The sequence below is a fragment of the Thalassophryne amazonica genome, chromosome 7 (assembly GCF_902500255.1).
Source record: "Thalassophryne amazonica chromosome 7, fThaAma1.1, whole genome shotgun sequence".
Lineage (NCBI taxonomy): Eukaryota > Metazoa > Chordata > Actinopteri > Batrachoidiformes > Batrachoididae > Thalassophryne > Thalassophryne amazonica.
Genome location: NC_047109.1, coordinates 119,867,302 through 119,881,628, shown reverse-complemented (window position 1 = coordinate 119,881,628; position 14,327 = coordinate 119,867,302). Strand labels below are relative to the sequence as shown.

At 42.1% G+C, this 14,327-nt stretch overlaps 1 protein-coding gene across 1 annotated transcript; it reads left to right on the top strand.

The window, feature by feature from the left end:
• The first annotated feature begins 935 nt into the window (after nucleotides 1-935).
• On the top strand, nucleotides 936-12,569 carry tstd3 (thiosulfate sulfurtransferase like domain containing 3). The gene is made up of 4 exons (XM_034173585.1): nucleotides 936-1,111; nucleotides 10,920-11,087; nucleotides 11,764-11,923; nucleotides 12,447-12,569. The coding sequence occupies exons 1-4, from the start codon at nucleotides 1,003-1,005 to the stop codon at nucleotides 12,499-12,501; spliced, it is 492 nt and encodes a 163-aa protein (XP_034029476.1). The 5' UTR covers nucleotides 936-1,002; the 3' UTR covers nucleotides 12,502-12,569.
• The last annotated feature ends 1,758 nt before the right edge of the window (nucleotides 12,570-14,327 follow it).

Sequence of the window (14,327 nt, the reverse complement as noted above, 5' to 3'; positions counted from 1 at the left end):
TTACTACAGTCTGCAGTCGACAGTCTACAGTCTGTGGGTTTTCCTAATAGTTACTGAGGTCAGGTGTCTGAGGCGGTTGGGACCAGGAAGCAGAGTTGTAGTCTTACACACCTCTCTGCAGCTTCTCTCCCCCTGTCATCCCCTCATTACCCCATCCCTGTAGAGACGGTGCCTGCTCCCAGACCACCAATAACCAGTAAAAATCTATTTAAATATAAAAATTAAAAAAGAAAAAATAATATAGCACCTTCAACTGCACCACAGACTAAAACAGTTAAATGTGGTCTATTAAACATTAGGTCTCTCTCTTCTAAGTTCCTGTTAGTAAATGATATAATAATTGATCAACATATGAATACTGGATGCTGAATGGATTCCGGAACAAGCACCGGGTACATACCCAGGCCCTGTTTTCCTTTTAATACGGACCTCTACAGGAAACATGACGTTGCCTATGTGGACCAGTACGGGACAAACTGTAAGAACAGAATGGATAGAACGTGCGGTTGGGGATGGCGCGGCATCTTCTCATCTGCACGACAAGTTAGAGACACCAAACTCAAAATAAGAATGTTTAGGAACATGTTTTGAAATGTTGTTGTGGAGTCCAAAACAAACGGAATAGATTAGAAGTGGAAAACACTGGCACCTGCTGGACGTTTCAGGGATGTGCGTCCAAATCAAATGATCAATAACCAAACTTGTCAGAGAAACCACTGATATCATGATTATTGTAAATGTCAAACATATCTCATAATTGACATTTGCAATAGAAACTTCATAATCTTGTGTTAGCTCAAGGACAAAGTTAATGTTTACAGAAGCTGGGTGATCTTTGACATATTACGCAATAACGTAACGGCTGGTGAGAACAGACGTTTGTCCTTAATGGGTCCAGTAGTTTTGCGACCGGCACAGACGCAAATACCTGCCAGTAGCTTTGGTCTTGGATGTTATTTATGTTGAGGGCTAAATAGTTTTGATTTTGTCTTGTGGACCCAGATGGCTCTGAGGAGGTGCTGCAGACTGACCGAATCGGTTCCTCGGCTCTTATGGACCGGTACCACCGGTACCGTCCGTCCTACAGCGGAACTTCAAAGCTTTGTGTCCAGTAAGTGTTTCAGTTTTAAAACTCAAACATTATAAAAAGGTATCAGCTTATTCTGCAGTATTACGCCACGATAACTGTATATACACTAAGAAACTACACTAAGAAACCTCTTGCTTGCCTCTACTGGTGGTTGGCTCTCACTGCGGTATTGTATCACTTAATCTGTGCAGTTAGATTGATCTAGTTACCTAGATAACGATTTGTTTCCCAGTGTAATCTTTACGTGCCTTAACTAAAGCACTCCCTCTGCTGAATCACCTCTAAATTATTTACACATTATTCACTTTGCGTGTTTTTAGGAATCCGCTAGCTTAGCGTAGCTACTAGCTCTTAGCCGATTTAGCATGGCGGCTTCTCCTGTCTCTCCCGCACTTTTCTGCTCTGGGTGTGAAATGTTTAGTTATTCCTCGGCTTCCTTTAGCAGTAATGGTACTTGTAATAAGTGTATCTTATTCGTAGCTTTGGAGGCCAGGCTGGGCGAATTGGAGGCTCGGCTCCGCACCGTGGAAAATTCTACAGCTAGCCAGGCCCCTGTAGTCGGTGTGGACCAAGGTAGCTTAGCCGCCGTTAGTTCCCCTCTGGCAGATCCCGAGCAGCCGGGAAAGCAGGCCGACTGGGTGACTGTGAGGAGGAAGCGTAGCCCTAAACAGAAGCCCCGTGTACACCGCCAACCCGTTCACATTTCTAACCGTTTTTCCCCACTCGACAATACACTCGCCGAAGATCAAACTCTGGTTATTGGCGACTCTGTTTTGAGAAATGTGAAGTTAGCGACACCAGCAACCATAGTCAATTGTCTTCCGGGGGCCAGAGCAGGCGACATTGAAGGAAATTTGAAACTGCTGGCTAAGGCTAAGCGTAAATTTGGTAAGATTGTAATTCACGTCGGCAGTAATGACACCCGGTTACGCCAATCGGAGGTCACTAAAATTAACATTAAATCGGTGTGTAACTTTGCAAAAACAATGTCGGACTCTGTAGTTTTCTCTGGGCCCCTCCCCAATCAGACCGGGAGTGACATGTTTAGCCGCATGTTCTCCTTGAATTGCTGGCTGTCTGAGTGGTGTCCAAAAAATGAGGTGGGCTTCATAGATAATTGGCAAAGCTTCTGGGGAAAACCTGGTCTTGTTAGGAGAGACGGCATCCATCCCACTTTGGATGGAGCAGCTCTCATTTCTAGAAATCTGGACAATTTTCTTAAATCCTCCAAACCGTGACTATCCAGGGTTGGGACCAGGAAGCAGAGTTGTAGTCTTACACACCTCTCTGCAGCTTCTCTCCCCCTGCCATCCCCTCATTACCCCATCCCCGTAGAGACGGTGCCTGCTCCCAGACCACCAATAACCAGCAAAAATCTATTTAAGCATAAAAATTCAAAAAGAAAAAATAATATAGCACCTTCAACTGCACCACAGACTAAAACAGTTAAATGTGGTCTATTAAACATTAGGTCTCTCTCTTCTAAGTCCCTGTTAATAAATTATATAATAATTGATCAACATATTGATTTATTCTGCCTTACAGAAACCTGGTTACAGCAGGATGAATATGTTAGTTTAAATGAGTCAACACCCCCAAGTCACACTAACTGCCAGAACGCTCGTAGCACGGGCCGAGGCGGAGGATTAGCAGCAATCTTCCATTCCAGCTTATTAATTAATCAAACACCCAGACAGAGCTTTAATTCATTTGAAAGCTTGACTCTTAGTCTTGTCCATCCAAATTGGAAGTCCCAAAAAACAGTTTTACTTGTTGTTATCTATCGTCCTCCTGGTCGTTACTGTGAGTTTCTCTGTGAATTTTCAGAACTTTTGTCTGACTTAGTGCTTAGCTCAGATAAGATAATTATAGTGGGCGATTTTAACATCCACACAGATGCTGAGAATGACAGCCTCAACACTGCATTTAATCTATTATTAGACTCTATTGGCTTTGCTCAAAATGTAAATGAGTCCACCCACCACTTTAATCATATCTTAGATCTTGTTCTGACTTATGGTATAGAAATTGAAGACTTAACAGTATTCCCTGAAAACTCCCTTCTGTCTGATCATTTCTTAATAACATTTACATTTACTCTGATGGACTACCCAGCAGTGGGGAATAAGTTTCATTACACTAGAAGTCTTTCAGAAAGCGCTGTAACTAGGTTTAAGGATATGTTTCCTTCTTTATGTTCCCTAATGCCATATACCAACACAGTGCAGAGTAGCTACCTAAACTCTGTAAGTGAGATAGAGCATCTCGTCAGTAGTTTTACATCCTCATTGAAGACAACTTTGGATGCTGTAGCTCCTCTGAAAAAGAGAGCTTTAAATCAGAAGTGCCTGACTCCGTGGTATAACTCACAAACTCGCAGCTTAAAGCAGATAACCCGTAAGTTGGAGAGGAAATGGCGTCTCACTAATTTAGAAGATCTTCACTTAGCCTGGAAAAAGAGTCTGTTGCTCTATAAAAAAAAGCCCTCCGTAAAGCTAGGACATCTTACTACACATCACTAATTGAAGAAAATAAGAACAACCCCAGGTTTCTTTTCAGCACTGTAGCCAGGCTGACAAAGAGTCAGAGCTCTATTGAGCTGAGTATTCCTTTAACTTTAACTAGTAATGACTTCATGACTTTCTTTGCTAATAAAATTTTAACTATTAGAGAAAAAATTACTCATAACCATCCCAAAGACGTATCGTTATCTTTGGCTGCTTTCAGTGATGCCGGTAATTGGTTAGACTCTTTCTCTCCAATTGTTCTGTCTGAGTTATTTTCATTAGTTACTTCATCCAAACCATCAACATGTCTATTGGACCCCATTCCTACCAGGCTGCTCAAGGAAGCCCTACCATTATTTAATGCTTCGATCTTAAATATGATCAATCTATCTTTATTAGTTGGCTATGTACCACAGGCTTTTAAGGTGGCAGTAATTAAACCATTACTTAAAAAGCCATCACTTGACCCAGCTATCTTAGCTAATTATAGGCCAATCTCCAACCTTCCTTTTCTCTCAAAAATTCTTGAAAGGGTAGTTGTAAAACAGCTAACTGATCATCTGCAGAGGAATGGTCTATTTGAAGAGTTTCAGTCAGGTTTTAGAATTCATCATAGTACAGAAACAGCATTAGTGAAGGTTACAAATGATCTTCTTATGGCCTCAGACAGTGGACTCATCTCTGTGCTTGTTCTGTTAGACCTCAGTGCTGCTTTTGATACTGTTGACCATAAAATTTTATTACAGAGATTAGAGCATGCCATAGGTATTAAAGGCACTGCGCTGCGATGGTTTGAATCATATTTATCTAATAGATTACAATTTGTTCATGTAAATGGGGAGTCTTCTTCACAGACTAAGGTTAATTATGGAGTTCCACAAGGTTCTGTGCTAGGACCAATTTTATTCACTTTATACATGCTTCCCTTAGGCAGTATTATTAGACGGCATTGCTTAAATTTTCATTGTTACGCAGATGATACCCAGCTTTATCTATCCATGAAGCCAGAGGACACACACCAATTAGCTAAACTGCAGGATTGTCTTACAGACATAAGGACATGGATGACCTCTAATTTCCTGCTTTTAAACTCAGATAAAACTGAAGTTATTGTACTTGGCCCCACAAATCTTAGAAACATGGTGTCTAACCAGATCCTTACTCTGGATGGCATTACCCTGACCTCTAGTAATACTGTGAGAAATCTTGGAGTCATTTTTGATCAGGATATGTCATTCAAAGCGCATATTAAACAAATATGTAGGACTGCTTTTTTGCATTTACGCAATATCTCTAAAATTAGAAAGGTCTTGTCTCAGAGTGATGCTGAAAAACTAATTCATGCATTTATTTCCTCTAGGCTGGACTATTGTAATTCATTATTATCAGGTTGTCCTAAAAGTTCCCTGAAAAGCCTTCAGTTAATTCAAAATGCTGCAGCTAGAGTACTGACGGGGACTAGAAGGAGAGAGCATATCTCACCCATATTGGCCTCTCTTCATTGGCTTCCTGTTAATTCTAGAATAGAATTTAAAATTCTTCTTCTTACTTATAAGGTTTTGAATAATCAGGTCCCTTCTTATCTTAGGGACCTCATAGTACCATATCACCCCAATAGAGCGCTTCGCTCTCAGACTGCAGGCTTACTTGTAGTTCCTAGGGTTTGTAAGAGTAGAATGGGAGGCAGAACCTTCAGCTTTCAGGCTCCTCTCCTGTGGAACCAGCTCCTAATTCGGATCAGGGAGACAGACACCCTCTCTACTTTTAAGATTAGGCTTAAAACTTTCCTTTTTGCTAAAGCTTATAGTTAGGGCTGGATCAGGTGACCCTGAACCATCCCTTAGTTATGCTGCTATAGACGTAGACTGCTGGGGGGTTCCCATGATGCACTGTTTCTGTCTCTTTTTGCTCTGTATGCACCACTCTGCATTTAATCATTAGTGATTGATCTCTGCTCCCCTCCACAGCATGTCTTTTTCCTGGTTCTCTCCCTCAGCCCCAACCAGTCCCAGCAGAAGACTGCCCCTCCCTGAGCCTGGTTCTGCTGGAGGTTTCTTCCTGTTAAAAGGGAGTTTTTCCTTCCCACTGTCGCCAAGTGCTTGCTCACAGGGGGTCGTTTTGACCGTTGGGGTTTTTCATAATTATTGTATGGCCTTGCCTTACAATATAAAGCGCCTTGGGGCAACTGTTTGTTGTGATTTGGCGCTATATAAATAAAATTGAATTGATTGATTGAAACTAGACCAGCACTCAGCGCTCGTATCCCTCCGCCAGCACAGCTGAATTGCTCGCTGGACTACTTTTGTCTGACCCAGCGCTGAATTTGCTGACATGAGAAGATGCTGCTGGATGAGTATATTGACTTACGTTCATTTAGGTATAAAAACACACGAGATACACAAGTTCTTGTGCCAAATATACTCCTTATGTTTTTGTTACACAGTCATAGCAAATACAGCATTGATTGGGAACTACTTTTTGCGCAGGAATTCATCAAGCACGGCGCCTGCGGTCTTGTACTAACACAGAATATACATAAACTGTATAGTTGTTCTGCCAAAACGAGCGCATCCACTTTTAGCTTGCCATTAGCTAAGCTAGTGGCGCTCGTGAGAGTATGGCGCGCGCCCTCTGGTGGCCATTTTGACCGATGAAAACATCGCTGAACTCAATACAAATAGATGTAATTGGGCATCACAGTCTTGTTTGAGGGAGGGTGCTAGAGGGATAAAATATGACATAATTTATATACTTCCTGGGTAAAAACTACAGCATTTTCTCTGAGTTTTAGGGCAGATTACACATAATCGAAGTGAAAATGCAAAGAAAAAGTGGCGATGCGGTGGAAAGTATACATGTCTTGTGGTTTGTTTATGACCCGGTGTTGCAGACTGCACTTTCCGCCCCTAAAAATCGGTTCGCCTTTTACAGCTGTGCATGTGTCATTTCTGACCACAGCAGCATGTCTGAGACGGAGTCTGTTCAGCCAAAGCAATCAGATGGATTAATGGGATTATTAACCATCAGATGATAAAGGTAAAACCTCTTAAATCACTCTAAAGTCAGTTTTAGGCAGAAACGAGGCAAAATTCCATGACACTTTAAAATGTCCGACATGTAGTGAACGCATCAGCTAGCAGCTGGTTTAGCTGCGGCACTCTGATCGCTTCATCTGTCTTTTCTGATGAAACAATGCTGAATTTATGTGGAAATGATTGTTGTAGAAAAGCTTCAAACATCTGTTGCTGAGACAGATGATGACTGGAGGCAGTTTGAAGCAGAAATGAGGTGATAATCAGTGAACGATTTATAGGGGGACCGTTCGGTCTGCGACACCAGAGCTCAAACGTGTCGAGGCGGTTTTGCAGGCAGGGGAATGGAGCTACTCTGGTTAGCTGTGTAGGCTAACACTTACCAATAGGACGTCTCCCATTTGCCTTGTCTTCCCTTCTCCACTGGGAACCAAAGAAAAAAAACACTAACCACTTTTTGCAACTGCTTTGGTGATTGCAGCCAAAAACAAAACAGTTAATTTTTCTATCTGAAGTTATGCTGTGTATATATTGCACAATGGGACCGGCGGTCCCTGTAAGTGGTCAAATCCCATGATATCACGCAGGGTTCAAAGGAGACTGCGGTGCCCTATTTGGAACTCGATCTATGTTTGCAGATGAGGTGGCCGGCCCTTCCACAGTAAGGTGAAGGCCAACTGGCATCAGCACACTACGGCGGCCCCAAAAAGAGAGCCAGTAAAAACCAAAACCATGCTGCCTGTAAAACTGCACCAGCCACCTGTTCAAAGGCATCAGTCTGCTAAATGATTTCCAAGAGAGTCATGATGAGGCAGGTGATTGTCACATACGCATTTATACTTGAAGTTGGGAAAAAAACGTTTTTAACACAATTGTGATTTGAACCACTTAATGGCTTTGCGCTAAACTCTAATCCTGTGGGATAATTAATATGTTTGTATTTTCAATGCGACTGCGTATGGATAGCCACTTCATTCTAAAAATGAACATTTATCAGTTTGGGGTACAAGATCAGTTTTAATTTTTAATCATGATATTGCACAGTTTCTGTAGGGTAGGGACGGTAACCAAGCGGTTAAGTGTGCTTGTTCTCCGTGCGGAAGGTTCCCGGTTGAAAAATCACCCCTGCCCATTTACCATGTAAAATGGAGTTGTGTCAGAAAGGGCATCTGGCAGAGAACTTGTGCCAAATTAACATGCAGATCCACTTCAGATCTGCTGTGGCGACACCGAGTGAACACAAGAGAGCAGCCGAAGGGTCTCTCTTCACTTTTATGGCACAATTTTCATGAAGTCTGAAGTTGGTCATGAGGCAGTCAGACACTAATGTGTGATGTGAGTTTGGAATTCAGGATGTATTTGTTCCACACAGTGTACAAATCAAATATTCTGGAATTGGACCTGGACTACACAGCAGGTAAAATAAGCATTGAACACATCACCATTTTTATCAGTAAATATATTTCTGAAGGTGCTGTTGACCCTGTACTTAAACAGGGACAGTGGACATGAATATTTAGGTATTTATTTATGACCAGATCTTCCATAAGTGGCTGTCCACTGGGACAACTGGAGCTTCATACATCAGTGAAAATAAGAGCAATCCGACATTTCTGACATCCGCCAATGCAGATCCGAATCCCCTCCACAATTTAATGGAGTCTTCCATGGCCTAATATCTATCTGTGGTGAAAATTTCATCAAAATCTGTGTAGTAGTTTTGATGTAATCCTGCTAAAAGACAGACAGACAAATGAATGCAGGTGATTTTATTACGTCCTTGGTGGATGTAATAATCCTGTCATCTGTTGATCATGTGACCTCCTGCTGCAGCCAATGGCTGCCCTGTAAATCCATCCCCCTGTAAAACTATTTTTCCCTGTGAACAGGCTGTGGTCTTGCAAATTGTAGCATCCACCACACCACAGACCACTCTGGGACCTGGATGGCAACCAACCAGGCAGACAACCAGTCCATCCCCAACTGTCGAAAGTAAACCACCTGCGTTCAGGTGGAATGTGAGCGTGTCCTTTGCCCGAGTTCTGGTTCACACCCAGAGAAACACACCACATGACCATAATGTGGTAGCTGATGTTCAGTGATCATCCTCATCGGATGATCACTAAACTGGTTAGTCACTGGTTAGTCTCAGTAACTAACCTCTCTCACCCTCGGATCCCCTGAGGACACCTGGTAGCAGAGACTGTGCGTCGTCTCCTCCAGTCACTGGTTGTCCTATCTGGACCTGTCCTCCTGTGAGCCGTGTTCCAGCTCTCCTGAAAATGATTTCAACAGTTTGGCGTTTGTGTCTTCTGTCATGTTGTTAATAAAGACGGAATAGAATCTAAGACTGTGGAAGGCCGTACAGAGCGACCCACAGTCTGTGAAACGCACTGTTTCTTGCATTTGTAAATAATAAAAATAACAAGCGACATCATCATCATCATAAGTGATGAAGAGCAAAATATCCTCAAAGAACTAAAGTCCATTTGCGTGGACTCACCCGACCTGAATCATTTACAGGGAATGAATGTTAATTTTAACGTCTGAATGTTGAGCTGTGGGGCAGTAGCACTGGTTTTGGACTCGAGTGGACACTGAGACCAGATGAGGTGTTGGCAATGGTGGGCACAGTTCTGCTAATCCGCTAACTGCTAATGATCAAACCTAACATTTTTCTTAGGAGATTAGCTGTTCGGCTAACTTTGAAAACTATCAGCGGACCAGTTAGCTTCCGCTAAATTTAGTTCCAATAACTTTGAGTCTGCTAACATTTTTTTTTTTGATGACATAGAGATAAAGCCGAATGGCCAGAAACATCTGTAAAACCTAAAATCCTACATGTTTATTCTTGTCATGTGCTTTACAATAAATGGACCACTGTGAGGAGCTCAGTCCTCCTCCCAGTAAAAGTGGGCAGACCAGCTACTATTGTAAAGAAAAGAGGAGAAGAAGGAAAAAAAAGAAACAAAAAACCAATCATTTACTTTCACCATGCTGATATTCAGAGTGGGCAGGAGTCATGAAGCGCAAAGCACCTTTCACTCATGGTTTCATTTAAAACCAACTATTTCCAGACAGTTTAGGGAAAATAGCGGCAACTGTGTCATTTTTACAAAGTGAAAATATCAGCTATATGTTTTAGTTTTAAAGTAATGCACAAATTCTGAAGGTTTGACGTTAAACAGACACATGTGCCAACAGGCATTATGGGAAAATTCAAATGACCTGCCCTCATCACTTCCTCTACCCCCCCCTCCGTCAAAATGCAGAGAACACTGCCATCTGCTGGATGGGAGTGTAAATAGATCAACATATTGAGAAGGTCTCTATATAAGTGGATCACAGATCACATGCATTATAAAAACCAACACACAAGTTACAGTAACTTTACAGGGGTGTCAAAATTGGCATGTTTTTTGTTTATTTCAGTTTCACAACAGTATATCATTTTAATGTACCACAATTTGTCCCATTGAGATATCCCATAATTCTTTGCACACCAGAGAGTTGCTGCAGTTAAACTAACACTGAGAAACTACATGACAACAATTGCAAATGAACATTTTATGACCAAAATGTAACATTTATGCCTTTCATAACATTTTAAGCGACTGCTGCATGAGACCCTGAAAATTTGGTAAAACAGATATTCCAGATATTCTGTGTTTCCTATGTTTAACCTGCATGGAACTTCATAAATGCAAACCGAATTTCCAACATTTTATATACATTACTCTGGAACAAACGGTGCTCTAAAGGACAATAAGCAAGATGTTAAAGAGCAAACTTCAGTTTCCTCCAGAATAAGATAAGAAAAGACTTTATTGATCTCACAGTGGAGAAATTCACGTTACGTCAGCTCTTAATAAACACAGATGAGTGTGAGTAGAAGAAAATGTGCATCAAACAGCGTGTGCAAAAATAAGATGTATTGTTACAAGTAACAATACAATAAAATAAGAAAATGAGGTAGAAATAATGTGTGTGTGTGTGTGTGTGTGTGTGTATGTATATATATGTATGTGTGTATATATATATATATATATATATGATTGGAATTTTAAAAAATAGGAGCATCTTATTTACAATATGTGAAGTGGGGTTTAGATGTGATAAGATGACATGAACATGAAGCGATCACAGCTCACAGCGATTCCCCGCCCACTGTAAATAACGGTGAAACAACCTGAGCTTCTTGCAGGTTTATATAAAACAAACAATAACAATGCCTATAAACCCAGCTGTGCCCACCACTGGGTGTTGGATAATCCTTTCTTGTTTTCACAGCTCTGTGGGCTGTGTGGCGCACTTTTAGTTCGGCTCCATCCAGCACAGATGTGAGTTACGAGCAGATGAAGGAGCTGCTGGCGGCTCAGAAAGCCGTGATTATCGACGTCAGAGAACCGTGGGAGCTCCGGGAGCACGGCGTCATCTCCGGATCCATCAACGTTCCCTGTGAGTGGCGTTCCCTCTGTGTTAGCATAAACAGAAACAGGCGGGCTGGTGATTCTCGGGATTTAGGTTTTCCAGCCTTGTGTGGAGGTCATGAAGACGCTTTGGAACGTTTTTCATCAGACTGAGTAAAGACGGCGTTAACAGCTCAGCGTGACCTTCACAGCTGGTTTTCAACTACATTTTAATTTTTTTGCTGTATTTCTTTTTCTCTTTGTCCTTCATTATATGTATAATCTGTAAAGTTACAAATTACTGTGATGTTACTGTAAAGAATATTGTAAAGAACAACATTTACTTAGATGAATACATGTTCCAAGTATTCCTAAGGGTTGGGGGTTTTACTTTATTCCAAATTTTAAACCGATGCAGTGGGAAAAATAAGTAATTGGTAAGAACAGAAAAACTTGAATAGAATTTTGCAGGGTTCCTTGAATTCAGTATGTTCTCTCACCATCCTGAATTCTGGTTTGGAATGACTTGTTGCTCGAGTTCCTCAGCCAGTCATTTCTGCCTTTGGTAAGATGGCGTGTCTGTAACATTCTGAAGTTAATATTAATTAGATACAAAAGATGCACTTTTGATGCTGCATGTAATAGCTTCCAGAAATGGTTGACCTGTCAGCGTGTAGGTTTGGTTTTCACGCTGCACTGACCCGTCTCTGTCATTGACTTCACAGTGGGACAGTTGAATGTTGCTCTCCAGTTGGGTCCGGAAGCATTCAAAGAGAATTATGGCGGCGAGATGCCCCAGAAGACGGATCACGTTGTGTTCACCTGTCTGAAAGGGATCAGGAGCAAGACGGCCCTGGACACCGCCGCCTCACTGGGATTCAAAGTGTGAGACACGTTTGGCAGTTTGCACCTAACGTGGCGTCTGGACGTTGTTGTTGCTTGTTGAAGATGATCCTTTATTTAGTTTACAGTATCAGTTAACCTTTGATCTCTTTAAATCATTCTGACTCTCTCTCACACGTGCCACAAAAACTCCAGCCTTCATTTGGGATAAACACGGCGTAAATAACCAGGTGACTGTTGGGACTGCAAAGAAATCTCAACAGGTGCAGAGTTACAAATGTTAACAAACCACAAATTAATCGCACATAAGTGCAGAACTGTCACCAGCTGCTGCATGCTGTCCATGGTCGAAGAAGAATAAAAAAACGAACACGCCTCCAAAACCAACAGCAAAAGTATGATTCATACATTTGGAGTCACAGCTGCTCACAAACTGCAGCAGTAAGTTTACAGTTCCACAGTTTTTGTTGTATGTGTGAGAGAAGCTGCTTTTCCAATTTCAGTCTTTATCCACAAACTGTGGTTTCATTCTTACCTTTTCTTTTTATCATGATTATTATTTCAGTGTTCAGCATTATCCTGGTGGCTGGCAGGACTGGGCGGAAAACCAGCAAAAGTAAACGGCAAGAAGGAAATGTGAACTCACACGTCAGCTGCTGCATGTCATGATGTGAAACAAAGGGTTTGGAAAAGATGATGCACTTCAGCTTTTGATTCTTTAGAAATTAGTTTTTAATATGTGAGTTTTAAAGACCTTTAAAAGGACTCGTGGCACAATAATTTGCTGTAATATTTTAACTTTGTATGAACTTTTTCTCAGCTGAGATTAAAACGTTTCCAGACTGTCTGCCGCCGTCTGTGACTGAACGTCCAGTTCTTCTGAACTAGAAGCAGCTTGTTGATTATAGATGCAGCTCTGTGTATAGAAGCTATCAATAAACTGTGATAAATAACCGTTGTTGTTTAATTTCTGGTGTTTTTACAAAGTACAGTTCAATGACCTTGACCTTTGACCCCTTGATCCCAAAATCAGTGTGTTTCTTGGGGTCCCTATGCATAATAAGTTTAGCGACAGTTGACTGACTGGTTCCTGTCTGGTTGCACCGCGGTAGAAAAATAAAAGCACACACGGCTGCGGTGACGATGATTTAGTGGACTAAAGGGGGCGTGCTGAATTCCAGCCATGTCACAGAATGAATTTGTCACCAACGCTACGAAGATATTAAGGAGTTCTGTCGTCATACACGATAATGAGTGTTTGTTTCCAGCTGAGGTGTCGTCTCTCCTCATGTTGCTGCAATGAGTCAATAACAGCTGTGAACTTTGTTCCCTGTTAAATTTTTACAGCTCAGCCTGAAAGTCCAGACAGTTTGCACATAATCTCAGTGCTGCTTCCTCATAAAACAAGTACGACGCTTTAAACACTGTGTCAGTGTCAGTGAGCTGAAGGGACAGATGTCTAGAAATGCAGAAATAATGTCAGAGCTGCTGAACCTGCAGACTGTAATCATTTCACACACCTGTCTACATATAAGGTCCCACAGTTGACAGAGCACAAACCAAGCATGAAGTTAAAGGAATTGTCTGTAGACCTCAGAGACAGGATTGTCTGTACAAATCTGGGGAAGGGAACAGAAACATTTCTGCTGCTTTCAAGGTCCCAGTGAGCACAGTGGACTCCATCATCTGTAAATGGAAGTTTAGATCCACCAGGACTCTTCCAAGAGCTGGATGCATGTTTAAACTGAGCGATTGGGAGAGAAGGACTTTAGACAGGGAGGTGACCAAGAACCCGATGGTCACTCTGTCAGAGCTCCACCATTGCTCTGTGGAGAGAGGAGAACCTTCCAGAAGGACAACCATCTCTGCAGCAATCCACCATTCAGGCCTGTATGGTAGAGTGTCCAGACAGAAGCCACTCCTTAGTAAAAGGCACATGGCAGCCCACCTGGAGTTTGACAAAAGACACCTGAAGGACTCTCAGACCAGGAGAAACAAAATTCTCTGGTCTGAGACAAAGATTGAACTATTTGGTGTCATGTTTGGAGGAAACCAGGCACCATCCCTACAGTGAAGCGTGGTGGCAGCATCACGCTGTGGGGATGTTTTTCAGCAGCAGGAACTGGGAGACTAGTCAGGATTGAGGGAAAGATGAATGCAGGGATGTACAAAGACATCCTGGATGAAAACCTGCTCCAGAGTGCTCTTGACCTCAGACTGGGGTGACAGTTCATCTTTCAGCAGGACAATGACCCTAAGCGCACAGCCAAGATATCAAAGGAGTGTCTTCAGGACAACTCTGTGAATGTCCTTGAGTGGCCCAGCCAGAGCCCAGACCTGAATCTGACTGAACATCTCTGGAGAGATCTGAAAATGTCTGTGCACCGACACTCCACATCCAACCTGATGGAGCTTGAGAGGTGCTGCAAAGAGGAATGGACCAAAC

What these genes read in the sequence shown, in the direction of transcription:
- tstd3 (XM_034173585.1), top strand. Translation starts at nt 1,003, where the DNA reads ATGGCTCTGAGGAGGTGCTGCAGACTGACCGAATCGGTTCCTCGGCTC. An exon ending in CGGATCCATCAACGTTCCCT is followed by an intron (nt 11,088 to 11,763) that starts GTGAGTGGCGTT and finishes TTGACTTCACAG; the next exon opens with TGGGACAGTTGAATGTTGCT. An exon ending in GCCTCACTGGGATTCAAAGT is followed by an intron (nt 11,924 to 12,446) that starts GTGAGACACGTT and finishes TTATTATTTCAG; the next exon opens with TGTTCAGCATTATCCTGGTG.